Source organism: Tyto alba, unplaced genomic scaffold (assembly GCF_018691265.1).
Source record: "Tyto alba isolate M040663 unplaced genomic scaffold, T.alba_DEE_v4.0 Super-Scaffold_45, whole genome shotgun sequence".
In the NCBI taxonomy this organism is placed as follows: Eukaryota; Metazoa; Chordata; class Aves; order Strigiformes; family Tytonidae; genus Tyto; species Tyto alba.
In genome coordinates this window covers 35,933,203-35,947,852 of record NW_024881321.1, presented here as the reverse complement: position 1 = coordinate 35,947,852, position 14,650 = coordinate 35,933,203, and the positions used below count along the sequence as shown (strand labels likewise).

The 14,650-nt window shown below is 40.8% G+C and overlaps 1 protein-coding gene across 6 annotated transcripts in view; it reads right to left on the bottom strand.

Annotated features, from left to right (window-relative positions):
- Positions 1 to 14,650, bottom strand: part of ARHGEF7 (Rho guanine nucleotide exchange factor 7) — a 131,893-nt gene that overhangs the window by 76,511 nt on the left and 40,732 nt on the right. For all 6 annotated transcript variants that reach the window (XM_042805908.1, XM_042805912.1, XM_042805909.1 and 3 more), the window contains exon 3: positions 1,921 to 2,005. In XM_042805908.1, the coding sequence (XP_042661842.1) occupies positions 1,921 to 2,005 (85 nt within the window). The remainder of the gene's footprint in view (positions 1 to 1,920; positions 2,006 to 14,650) is intronic.

Sequence of the window (14,650 nt, the reverse complement as noted above, 5' to 3'; positions counted from 1 at the left end):
TTTGATAGATATAAAAGGCTTGCAGACCCCACGTATCCATTAGTTTCCATTAAAATACCAAATAAACAGCTTCAACTACTTTCTGAATGGGATTATTGTCAGAAAAGATTCAACGGTGCTGCTGAAAACTCAAGAATTTTGAATGGCAACAGAATGTGCATGATTGACAAATATTCATTTAGTAATTTTCTCAGAATCTTTACTCTTCCATCCATCCAAAGATTTCCAGGGTCTGTAACACCCTTTCTTCTTCTCTACCATTATCTCAACTTCTCTATACCAGTTCCTCTTCACTTATCTGTCTACAAACAGCAACTGGTACCTTGATCCCATCCCTCCTGAACTTAAGAATTTTATGAAGTGTACATTCATAGCAGGCTTTCATCAGTTTTCATGCTCACTACTCACAAGCCTTCCATTGTGGAAAGGCCCATCTCAGAAGAACCTGTGTATACCCAAAATTCTGGCAGACCCAGATGGGGACCTGAAAACCATCTTCCAATACTAGAGTAGGGAGATAGTCTAAAATGCCTTTTATAGAGTCATCCACTTAAAAAAAAGAAAAAAAAATGTTTGAAAGGACTGTTGGTCAGGAAGACTTATGCAGCTCTGCTTGCTCCCAGGAATGGGGCAACACCACAGTTTGCATGTGGTTTTAATTTTTGGTTTCCATACCACCACCACCATCACCACCCAACCCACCCCCACCAATGAAAAGGATCAGCCCGGGTTCTTTCTAAGCCAGCTGCAGTTGTGGCTTTTTGATATTGGTATTATTTATTGATGTCTGGACCAAACAGCTGCACTAATTCTCCTCTTTAAAAGACAGCTATGGTCAGTGTGCAGCAGCTTTAAAGATGTACTGAAATGGTCCACATGTGCACTTGTAGTGAAGATGAAAGGCAGTATCTTCAACTAGTGTAAGTAGCTTCAAAAACGACAATGGTACTACACTATGCCCATTCATTAGAACCAAGAATTTGGTGGCAGAACTCACTCCTAAGGGGTGTCTTCTGATGGAAGAAATAAAAAAGCCACAAAAAAAAAAAATCTCTGTTGTAATGGACCAGGAGCATTATAAAAGTGACAAGATCCTTATCATATTACTATTTAACAAAATAACTCTGATCTACCACTTACTTCTCTATCAGCTTCCTTCTCCTCCTCACATAAAAACTGACAAGTATGGTCCATTTTTAAATAATCTGTATCTCACCAGTCTCTAACCTGGTGACCATTACCGGAACTCACCACTGACAGTGTAAAGCCCAGCATGAAGTAGCAAGAAGCCAAAAAGGGCCACCAATGGTAACACTTCTCAGTTGTCCTTGGGTCCAGTTGGGATCGTGTAGCACACCCTCGCCCTACAATGAAGCACGGACACCTCCCATCTATGTGGTATTTCTAGAGCTCTCTCCCTCCCACCAAAGAACTTGAGGTGGGTGGTTTGTGACTTCCAGCTGCTATCTAAATGAAACATGCATGGCTTAAGGGATCAAAGATGTTGGCTATCATTTTGTTACTGTCAAGAAAGGATGGTGCTGGAGAATGGAGAGTGGGGAGGAAATGACAAAAATCTTGACAAAACTGTTAAAACATGGGAATGAGAGCAAAAGTCAATTTTAGTAGTTCAAACTGGGGAAAAAATAAAAACAACCAAAAAAACTCCAGACCCTTTGTCTAAGGATACTTGCTAGCTAAAAGGCTCAGCCTTAGCTCCACTGCAAAGCTTCCTTCTGCAGAAGAGGAGACTAGAGAACCCACAGAGGCCACTGCCAAAGTCTTAACTCATGAACTACAACAAAAACTCTTCTAAAATGCTGCACATGTTCGTCTTATCATGTGTATAGCAACAGGTATAAATACACATTAATGAAAGTTGAAGGTAATTGTAAGCGAGCACCAAGACAGCCGACTTACCTGCAGTCACCTTATTTAAAGCCACAAGAGAGCTGAGAACTTTGCTGAAATTCTGTCCCTGATACAGGTCATTTGCATCAAAAGTCTGAAAACAAAAGAACATGCAGTAAGTTGTAGAAACAAGCCTCTAAACTAAGCATTTCTGTGCTATCATGCACAGTGGCTGTTATGGACCAGTAAAACTGTGGAGGTTTGGTTTTTTTTTTTTGTTTGGTGGTGGTGGGTTTTGTGTGCTTTTTTTGTTGTTGTTTTTGTCTGTTTCTTTCTTAAAAAAAAGCCCACAACTTATTTTTAAATAGAGAATATAGAAGTAGCTGCCTTTGAGAAACACTGAAAAACATATACGCTAAAAATACCAAGTGTCATTTAAATTACAGTGAAGTTGAATAAAATGTAATTATCAGAAGAGAGAAGCTTTCCTCAGATATTTTGGCCAAAAAAGTTACTGGGTATTACTCTCGGCATACCCTTCTTTTTCTGTAGCAGCTGACAGGCACTGTACCTGATTATTCATAAAGTACTTTTAAAATTATTACAAATACTTTTAAAAGTACTACAATAACATACCCACCAGTTTTTGATTCTACAAATAAAGCAGTATCCCTGAAAATTAATGAATTTTACAAGAGTGAAGCTGCTCAACAGGTTAGATGAGGAATGAGGTTTGGGAAGGGGAAGGTTGAAAGCTGAGGTTTGTTTTATTTTTATTTTTTAACTGTGGGAAAGAGATCCAAACCTCAAACTATCCTGTAGAAAACAGTAACTTTCAAGCACTGGGTGATGACATTAAACATCTGGGTTTTCAGAGGGAAAAGAGAAGATTAAAAAAAAAAAAAAAAGCCCATAATATTTTGCCTGAGGTAATGGAAACACTCATCCAAAGTCTCATGAAAATAGCTCTTGTAATAGATTCCGCATAGGTTCAAAGGAGTCACAGTATTCCCTTGTGCAAGACCAGAAAGAGGACAATAAAAGACAGCTATTACAGTTGTTCCAACTGATTTAAGAAACAGAAAGAGATTTAGTTTCCTGCCACATAGCAGTTTTTATCTAAAAAGTCAACAAAAATCTGTTTATTTTCCTGGTAACAGACCCATCCCACAGGCACTATTGTAAATTCTGTACCCCAGAAACAAGCCTTTGAGGCAGGAGAGGAAAAAAAAAAAAATCTTCTGAGGGAGGAAGAGAAAGGGCCAAAAGAAGGCTAGCTGACCCCAAGAGAAGTGAAAATTTTCATGAAAGCTACCTAAAGTCACCACAGAAGGGGCTGCCAGAGCAGTTATGACTGGTTATGTAACATACTGACAAAGGTAGAGCACGTTTAGGAAACATTTAATGACAGTATTATTCAGTATGAAAAAAATTCTCCCGAAGCATTCACGGTATTTGAGGTACTCACGTATGTGAACACACACATTTTTTCCCCCTCAGAGACAGAGGATCATCTCCGGCTCCACCTCAGCTGTACAGCTGCTGAGCTCAAGCTCAGGTAGTGTGCATACAGCTCAGCAGAGTAGTGCCACAAAACAGTCACAGAATCGAGCAGAGGCAAACACTAATACACTCCAAGCAGTTGTCACTCACGTAAAATAAGTCAAATAACTATTTCATCGGTTTCACTGGCCTACAGGTAACTTAAAGACTACTTGTACTTATTTGAAGCTGGAAGGAGTAAGGAGAGGGACCAGGGAAATTGTCTAGATGTGAATTTTGTAGGGTTTTTCCTGAAACACAAGGAAGTATTTAAAGACTATGTATGCAGAAAAGACATTAAGCAAATAAGAAATACTGCGATTTTATGAAGAAAGATATGTTAAGTTTTATCGATAGCATAATGTATAATAAATAGAGAACAGACGCCGATAAGGTGACAGCAGAATACACAAAACCTGGCTTAAACACAAAACCAGACTGGAGGTCAGCCTAACCACTGCTCAAACCAGGGGAAAAATTTAAGCTGTTGTGGAAGAAGAAAGCATCAGGGGTATAAAATTTTCATTGTTAATTACATGCTTACTGGGGCAGTTTTTAAACAAGTAAACTAAAAGTATGACGAAAAACACAAAACCATGGCCCTGATCCTAAAAAACAGAAATATATGAGACACAGGAGCTTGTGCAGACACTAGAGCTGGATCAGAAAGGTATTGCAGGGGAGAGAGAGAATGATTAAAGAAAGGAATATTTAAGAGAAGGGTTATCAAATATAGCTTAAACTCACTCACAGAAACTTAAAAAAAAAAAAAAAAAATCCTAAATCCATTTTAAGCTCACCTTCATTCTGGATTCTGATAGAGTCAAGAGCTCTCCAAAGTCAGGCTAACTGGAGAACAACAGGACGTGAGGAAGCCTCGTTTCCTGCTATGCTGAGACTATAGGGGATACCAAGAACAATTTGATTGGATCATCCCAACATGTATAGTGCCATAAAAAAGCCTGTATCCAGGACACACATCCAGTCTGCTACTTCACAGGAAACAACACAATGGGAGGATATGAGAAACATTTGCTTCCTTGCGATTTTACATAAAGCAATTCTGACAGGAAGCCACCCTCAGCACACTCATGGCCAGTTTGCTCATTAGTAGTATTTGATTAAAAAAAAAAAAAAAAAAAACCACCCACAAGAAAAAACACACCACCAACAAAAAAAACCTACTAAGTCACACAGCAAAAAACCCCCACAACTCACACCGTTCTACCTTAGTGGAGGTCTGCTCATTCCACAGTGTATTTGAAAACTATTGACATGAGGAAAACAAGATGCTTTAAAAGGAGCTTTCATGGGATTGCCAGAGAAAACAGTCTGCTCCAGGTTTTCAAGAGAAGTCCAACTTGCGTGTGGGCTATGATCTTCATTCTGATATTTATGGACAGATCAGCTGCAACAACTGACTATAAAAACATCCTATCTTGATGTGAGAGTCATTCAGTGACTTCCTTAGTTGTCACTGGATGACAAACATCCCCCCATACAACACCCCCGATTCGGCACGAATTGAAGCTGAATTTTGAGATCCAGATATCAAGCAAAATAATTTTTACATTCCAAACTATTGCCAAATAACAAGGTCTGCATGCTAAATTACACTAGATTATACTAGCATAACCCACTTTTCCAATCATCAGAAGCACAACATGAATTCAAACCTGCACATGCTTACAGCTCTTAAAACCTAAAAATGCAAACACTTAAAGGTAGTACCTTGGAAATACTAAGATTTGTCTTTTAAACATTATGTGACAGGCATATGTAAACATTAAACAAGGCTTTATGGAACAATATTTCCGATATGCCCTTGCTTTCCAGGAAGACATTTTTAACTCTGCAGAGACTCTACCCAGGATGAAGTTTACCCGCTGTGTTCACCCAATCTTCCAACAAGACGGTCAGATAAAACATTAGCCAGGATCCAAGTATAAAAGCATCATGAATCACACCAGATGAGGAATCAGCCAAGACAAACCTTTTGAATAAACTATTTAAATTACATACTTTTGTTTTTAAATTCCACAGAATTGACCACATGCAGATATGCCTTATATGAGCATTAACATAAAGCACACCTATTGAAGACAGAGCAGGACTGTATTAGGAGCCTTACACTGGAAACACTTTGCAGTTTATACTTAGCTGAGAATCACTGAACTTCAAGCTTAGCAGGCTCGTTCCCCTATGCCTCTTACTATCTGCTTGTTTTCCTGGGTTTTAACATCCTTCTCACATTCTTCTGTTCTCTCTTAGATTTCAAGATCTGCCACACCAATATTCCAGGCAGCCACTGTGTTCTAGCAGTAGACTGGACCAAACTGCCTAATAACAAGGAGTTTTACAGGAGCTATGACACTACACATACACTCAAGAGCATGCTGGCCCTTTCGACCACAGGACACTGAATGCCAAAGCCTACCAAGACCCACAGACTTTGGCTTCCCTTTGCACACCCCCCACCATTTCCAAATATACTAGCCTGGCTTTCCATAACTATGCTTGCATTTTTTGCCCCTAGATTTGAATTGGCTGCAAACTTTATTGATAGCAATTTTATGACCTCTTCCAGGTCATTAATGAAATGTTAAATAAGATGGTTGAGTACCAAAGACAGCAAATCCCCTATAGCAAGGTGCACACTGGATGACCATTCCACATTTGTAATTGTATTAAAGCCTGTTAATAAGCCAGTTTTAAATGCATTTCATGAGCCATATTGATTTTTCCATCACTGACACTCCTTAAACACCAAATGAAATGCCTCTGAGATCCATTTCATCCACATACTGTTCATTCAACTACTACATCTATTGTCTCGTGTTAAAACAAGACTGACCCCTGCTTGCGTCTGCTTAAACTCCATCACTTTCAAAATAGCAACAATAATACATTCAGGTAATTTTAATTCATCTAAATCATTAACTCTTAGTTCATGAAGACTTCTGGTCAAACACTGTTTATGATCTAATAGCAATAAGGAAATAAATCTAACATAACAACGCTCATCCCTCATATATCCCTGCAACAACCAGTAGCTACTGAAATTCAAAAAACATTAACTGAGGAATCAGTGAAAGGAAAACGAAATTAGAAAATAATGTCGAGAATATACCTGGTGAGAGCAGGCCAAGGCACACAGTAAGCCTGCAGCAGCATTCTTCTCTTCAAATCAGCCAGTTTCCAGGCCTCAGGTATCCTTCAGACAATTTTATTCCCCCCCTTCCAGCCCATTAAGTCAGAAGTCAGTTATGGAGGAAACATTTTTAAATTAAGGTATTCCTCCTGATATGGCAAGATCTACAACTGGAGACAAGAAAAAATTGGGGGTGGTTCAGCTATGCTTCCAGACACACTCTTTTTCTTCAAATACGTCTTCTACCAACCTTAACTTGCTTGTATCCTTAAACCACCACATCATCACTAAGTCTGTATATGACGGTCATAGTAAGAAAGGTTCATATACAGGTTAAGAGTAAAATAGAAAGGTTTTTGCTAATAAATATTTCCTTGCTAGGCTAGTGCCTCGAATATACACAGGTACGGTATTCCCAGTGGATATTAACATTTCAGGCATCTGTCTGACAAAAATAGACGACAGCTTTCTTTACAGCACTGCACCATAAACTGCAGCAGCTGAGGAGCTGACTTCTAAGGAGCCCATGCATCTGTGCAACACAGATAGGGCCGCTGCTGCTAACCTTGCCAGCCAGCCCCAAAACAAGCTGTAATCCCCAGGCTGTGGGTACTAAACTGGCAGGACACTTTTCAGCTCGGTTTGGTGGCCTCAGGCCCCTCGCGCAAAAGATTACGAGAACATTGGCTCGCTTACCCGAAGGAAATGAAAGGAAAGGAGCAGGGTGGCTTGGCAAAGCGCAGCATGAACGCGGACAACATGTCGCTCCACCTGTTCCTAGTGCACAGGCTGCAGCGTTTTTTGGCCACAGGAGCATGAATAAACAAGTGGCAGGAGAAAAAAAAGCAACTCACAGTTATAAAGGGGTGACCTTCTTGAAAAACACTAAGAATCAATAACACCTCGCTTCGTTGTGCCACCACCCCCAGCGTATTCCTACCCCTGGTGCAGCTGGCAAGGGAGCCATCCACAGTCTGCCTTACCATGATGACACCTCATACACCCAAGCTGGAAAAGAAATCCTGTAGGTAAGCCTACATGCAAAGCACAAATTTCTTCATTTATTCTTACATTAGGTCAGCTTTAAGTGGTGCTGAGTCTCATTCAGCTATTATGCAGCAGCTGTTCCTCGAGCCATGAATTATCATCTGAAAGCTGCAGCAGTAAAAGGAGAGATAAGAAAAGCAGGGAACTATGACAACTGAGAGAGGAAGGGAAGGGGGGGAGAAGAAGAGATCATTACAAATCTTCTGGAAATCTCTGTGAAGCATACTGTTGCCCAAATGTAGTAATGCACAGCAAAAGCGAGAGCTAAAAAAAAAAAAAGTTGTGTTTCAAAAATTAAGAGTAAGACAAGAAGAAAAGTTTGACAATAACTGGGAGAGCAGACCTGAAGTGCAGGATTTCTGTGCAACCTGGTAACAGTTCATAAGAGAAGTTACAACTCAGTAGTAAAGAATATATAAAATTTAAGAGGAGATCTGGAATAAACTTTACTGCTCATACAAACCTGTTCCTCAAAAGTAAAAACTTAATTGTACTAGAAACACCACATCACCTAGAAAGCTTTATTTAATTCCTACATCTAGTAATATTTTTAAGACCTAATGTCATCTAAAAAAGCAGACACAACCAACAATAAAAACATACATGGAAGTTTGTAGTGTCTGTGTGCACATCTGTTTGCGTGCATGTATCCAAATACACATTTGCTACACAAATCTGAAGATGACGAAGTTTAAAAAAAGCCCTTGTTTTAGAGTTCTTGAAGCTGCACTAAAGCTTTCCAGCTCCAAGCATTTTTTGCCCAAACCAGCTGCAAAGCACTAATGATTCTGCAGAGCATTAGTTCCAAATACTACATAACATTTTACCTAAGCCACTGCTTATTAGCACCCTCAGCAAGCACCTTGACACGCTGGAGGGAAGGGATATCATCCAGAAGGACCTTGGCAGGCTTGAGAGGTGGGCCCATGCAAACCGCGTGAAGTTCAACAGAGCCAAGTGCAACATCCTGCTCACAGGTCAAGACAATCCCAAGCACAAATACAGGCTCGGGGGAGAATGAATTGAGAGAAACCCTGAGGAGGTCTTGGTTGGGGCGGCTGGTTGACAAGAAGCTCAACAAGACCTGGCAGTGTGTGCCTGCAGCCCAGAAAGCCAACTGTATCAAGAGAAGTGTGGCCAGCAGGTCGAGGGAGGGGATTCTCCCCCTCTACTTGGATCTTGTGAGACCCCCCCTGCAGCGCTGTGCCCAGCTCTGGGGCCCTCGGCATAAGGAGGACATGGACCTGCTCGAGTGGGTCCAGAGGAGGCCACGAAGATGATCAGGGGGCTGGAGCACCTCCCTGATGCGGACAGGCTGAGCGAGTTGGGGCTGTTCATCCTGGAGAAGAGAAGGCTCCAGGGAGACCTTATAGCAGCCTGCCAGTGCTTAAAGGGGGGACAGGAAAGGTGGGGAGGGACTCTTGGTCAGGTGGTGTAGTGATAGGACGAGGGGTAACAGTTATAAGCTGAAAGAGGGTGGATTTTGTTTAGATCTAAGGAAGAAATTCTTCCCTGTGCGGGGGGTGAGGCGCTGGCCCAGGGTGCCCAGAGCAGCTGTGGCTGCCCCCTCCCTGGAAGGGTTCCAGGCCAGGTTGGACGGGGCTGGGAGCCCCCTGGGCTGGGGGAAGGGGGCCCTGCCCGGGGCAGGGGGGTTGACTACATGATCTCTAAGGTCCCTTCCAACCCAAACCATTCTATAATTCTGTGATTCAAAGTCAACATCTGAACATTGCCAAAACTAAACATATACAACTTATTTTTCACCAACCCTAGCAAAAATGGCATAAAAAAAAAATCTACATAAAGAAATACTAAATTCCTTTTTGGATATTAACTGTACAATTTCTGAAGCTTTCCAAATCTGTCTGGTTTTAGAATGTGACCCAGCAAATTAGTATCCTCAGATGAATTCTTTAAGTAAGAAAGTCGTAGAATTTGGTATTTTTAGCCATAAGCTTCTATCAGTAACAAACCAAGATGTAATTTTAAAAAATTGAAATAGGCTAGCACTGCCTACATTTGTATAAGCACAGAAGAAAACGGGAGCCTGTTCCAAATTTCTACCTGCACAGCTGAACAAGAACTACATCTAATCACACCTTCATCCTAAATCACTTTCAAATCGCTTTGGAGGTTTTAAATCTTACTGATGATGCCATACTGTGATAATCTCAGCTGCCACTGAAAGAGAGACATTCAGAGGCATACAGTATGAATATGTGATTGAGTACTAAGGCTTAAGGAAGCTCACACTCCTGGAACTACAGGAAAAAAATAGAAGTTGTTGGAATAAAATTACTGAAGATAAAATTTGATTGGGACACTGAAGTTGAGGTGCCTCAGTACTTGCCAACATAACAGGTTACACCTGAAACACAGCTGAAACAAAGCAATTGCATAAGCACCTTCTTGTGCCAAAGAAGAGAGGCACCTCAGCAGGGAAACTTGGCCAGAAATACACCCCAAGAAGATTCAGCCCAGTAAAAACACTCCTCTCTTTCTGATATACACAGAGCAGAACTATGTAAACTACTCTCCTAAAATAAATCAGGAAACAAAGCTGTGGAAATCCAGGCCAAAAATGCATAGGGAATACTGTGTGCAAGTAAGATGACACACAGGACTGAAAAAAAAAAAAAAAAAAAAAAACACACACCAAACCACAAAGTACATGCTTGGAAATACAGACAACTCTGCTATGAAGCACTCAGTGATAAAAATGGTAAAAATTAATTTTTGACTAATGTGAGAAACTTAACAACTAATAAGTGCACAAGTCATCACGGACTGCCAGTGCATCTGATAAACAAGGACATGGCTAAATAGTCATATCTTCTGAGGAAAACCACAAGAGAAAGGTAAAGGATATCCTACTGAACTATAGAAAATATATATATTTTCTTACTAAAAATAAGAACTGAAAACTCCACCTTATCCTGCTCCCAGTGGTCTAATACCTGAGAATGAAAGAACCGAAGACATTTGAATGAGGCGTAAAAATGGAATGCCAGCACTTCACTAGGCTTGAAGTACAACACCCACCTGCTTAGATGAAGACCTGCTGTACAGAAAAACAATGATACGTTTGGATGACCAAGGCTAGAAGCTCTGTTAACTACAAGTTCCATTAATTTCCTAAATTTGCTCATCAGTTCTACTTAATCTTCTGTGCTCTTCTAAGCCAGCTGTGTACCCTAGCAATTCTCCAGAGGTCAAAGCTCAAGTCTCTGCACTGAAAGAACTGCCTCACGATAAACCAGCAAGAAGTTTCTCAAGACTGCCACAAAATTGTTTTCCTTCTGAAAGCGATTGTGTCATCTGACTCTGTAATGAAAAACCATATGTACTTTTGCAGTGCTTATCTGCATAGATATTACAGAAAACTTGCAATGTGTCAGTAACCTTTTGCTAAAAAGAAGGTTCCTGCTTTCATAGCATTTCTTTTGGACACCACAGATGACAAACTTACTCAGCACTAAAGGGTGTAAGTGGTCTAGAAGCCAAAACTGCCATGGGGATTGGATAGAGTGCCACAGCTAATAAAAAGGCTGGCCCAAATTTTAGAAACAGAAGCGAACAACAGCAAAACCCAGAGAACTAACAGGACATTTTCCAAAAAGAAATGGGCTGCAGAGAAAGAAAGCAGCTTCTAGGTCCCACTTTCCCCCCACACCCCCTCAAGAACAACACTAACATCTACTCCAAGATTGTGCCTCGGAATCAGAGTTATACTTAATGAATCCAGTTTCTTCTTGCATGAATAGTTAAAGATCAGTGTAGCAGGAGAAAGCCTGTGAAGTCATTTTTTAGGCCTGAGACAGATGCTGGTAATTAGTTTGTCAATAGCTTGCAATTACAAAGGAAAAAAAAAAAAAGACACATTTTGGTCTTCCAAATTCACAACATCTGTAACAGTATCAACTGGTCATGTTCCCAAGATCATGATCCCCCTTAGATCTGAACAGCTGCAAGTCACAAGACTTTTTTTTCTTTTTTTTTTTTTTCCTTTATTTAAACCACTGTAGTAGGTTGTTGTTTTGGGAAGCTACTCCTTCACCCCACAGCTTCTGCTACTTCAGACCCCAATGGGCACCTATCCTTCCACCAATCCCATACAACACTGCCACACTGGAGCAGCATGGAAAACACAAGCCTTCCTAAATTCCAGTTTAGAGGATGCCTATCATGCCCTAACGTACCAGGTAAAGTCCACAGTCAATTAGCCAGCTTCTGCGTATTTTATAGATCAATGTCATACCTGCAAGGAAAGTTACTGTAACGGAATCTGCAAACTGTTTCCCATCACATTCCCATGTACAAACATACATTATGGATCCATCATTCTCATACATCTGCAATTTCTTCCTGATTTTTCTTTTTTCCCCCAATATGTTAAAAAGAAACAAGTTATGAAAAAGCCTTAACTAAAGAACAACACAAAAAATGGCTCTGTACAAACCCCAAGCCAACACTTCATGCTAACTCAAAGTATCAAGAGCGCTGAAAATGAAGACTGACCTCAAGCAGATCACACATAATCACAGCAGAAACCAAAATGACAGGACAACAAATGACAGTCGCTTAAGAACTACCAAAACAGGCTGCCCAACTGGCCTGGCCAGGGTCTGAAAGCAGAACCTGAATATAAACATTCAGAACTGAATCATCTCTGTGCAAGGTTTTATAAAAACTGCTGTTTGCCAATGGCTGAACTCAGTAGTGACACACTGAGTTCTTTAAGGCTCAGAACAAACCTGTTCCTAAGGAAGAGGGAATTGACAGATCAGGAAGCTTAAAACTGGGTTTCAAACATTAGGAAGGGAGATGTCTCCTCTCGGAATACTTGAATTTTAGATTTCTTTTCTAAAATAAAGAAGTACGCATCAGCTAAACTGTGAACATCTCCATACTCTTACCTAAAACCACAGGAAGGATGGCTTGCCATAAATGATCTCAGATGCCTTCTATCTAGATACATGGTCTGCCAACATTTCTCAAATAATTTCTGAAGTTATCAGCTTTGTTTCAAAAGCCATGCTGTATAGAGTGAGAAGAGGCCAATATAATGAAGCAAAAAGCTTAATTTGTCATGAAAAATTTGGGGAAAAAACACCCCTAGGAATGCCAATTTCTCTGGGTCCAAAATAAATAGTGTTACCTGCAATCCAACTCTCCATTCACGAAACAGGGAAAATAGTACTTAAATACCAGTCTAGGTCACTACCATCAACTCAAAGTATCACAGACACAGAGTAAGATTGCTGAGACAGACTTCTTGTTCTAAAGCAGCAGTGTAGACACAGACACACCCAGAGTATGTCACAGAGAGAGCGAGCTGGGGGCAGGGGGAAGGAGTCATCTTACTGCAAAAGATTTTGTACTACATGAGGTTATCATCTGCCCTCTTAAAATAGCCAGCTGGCTGGTTTACTACACTACCACGTGTTCTAACCACAACTTAAATGCTATCACATGCTCACATTTCATCTGGAACAAATGCATACAGCCAAATGATTAGATGATGCACAGATTCAGCATCAATGGAGAATGAACTACAGACAAAGCACGAGCCACAAAAACAGCCGCACTGACCTCAAACATGCTCTTTCACCTACTGCTTATCAGCATGCTTAGGAGTCTCCTTTTTTTTGTAAACACACACACTTTTTAAAATGAACATAGTAACAGAAGAAACAGGAAAATGCTTGTAGCATTATATATGTATTAGTAGCTGGAGGAGAAAGACTGAAGGGGAATTGGTATTTTGAGATTTCTAGCATTGGTCAGAATTTGACTAAGCATGATTACACACATGAGAAAAGTGGAAGAGGGAAAAAGATAACATAGAAATGCAAGAAAGAAAAAAAGAAAAAGAAAGAAAAAGAAAGAAAAAAGAAAAATAAAGGGACCGTTATACCCTTCTGGTAATAAGGGAATTATCAGAAATCTCAATTGCTTCCTGAATATACTGTGGAAATTGCCAAAAATTAAGAATAAAGGCTTACTGAATTTCCATATATTGAAGCTTTAATTTAGAATCACCAACTGGAAAAAAGTAATTCCAAAATAGTAGAAATGAACAAGCCCTCAAACCCAAGACTCCAATTTTCAAATAGATAAGCGAATTAACTTCAATACTTCCATTTAAAAAATTCACTGAAGAGCACAAAACTGTATGCATGCTCTCTGACCTACTGCTCCTCCCAAGCAAACCCTTTTCAACTCATAGCTTACCATTTTGATTTCAGTCAGTACAAATACTGTTAAAGCAGAAGCCTAGGGATGGATCTCCCCCTTTCTCCCAGGTACCTGCAAACATGTGTTTCGGGATCCTCCACCATTTCTAAAATCCATTTTGAAAGAGCAGGCCAGGACTTTTATCCAGGAAGCAGGGACAAGCCCCAGCACCACCCGCTTTGGTGACTGATCACTCCTCCTGTTGCAGAGGTTGGTGGAGCTGCCTAAGCACCAGCAGCCACAGGGCCCAGCATCTTCAGGCAAGGAAGACAGAAAACTGAAGCCAATTTAATGCAACAGCCTGTAACTTGGGGGCAGCATTCAACACTGCCAGGCCAGCAGCTGAGTCAGCCCTACGAAGGGTGAGGCAGGCACCTAGGGGCAAGACATGCGGCACAGGTTTAGGTAAACCATTCTTGCTCAGGATTCACAAGCCCCAAAATCAGGGCAAGCTTCCAAGAGGGAAATCTCCCACCCTCCCTTCTCCCACACCACCTCACTCTCCCTTCACTCAGGGGGTCATTAAACCCCCACAGTAATTCAGTTCTAGCAGCTGAACTGACAGAAAATTAATCCAGCAAGAAGCAGGTAGTTCACTGCAAGTTTCACAAGCTAAAACAGTTCAGCACTGGACAAAATTAGCACCTGAGCCAATGTGTGGGAGAGGAACATCTGGTCTGTCAAAGGAAAAAAGATTCACCTGAGGTGCTGGGAAATGTCACAGTTCAAGTATTTTCCAGCAGGGAAAAAAAAACAACCCAAAACCAACACAAAAAACCCACCAAACCATACAACTTAGCTGCAATTTGCCCCTCTCACCCC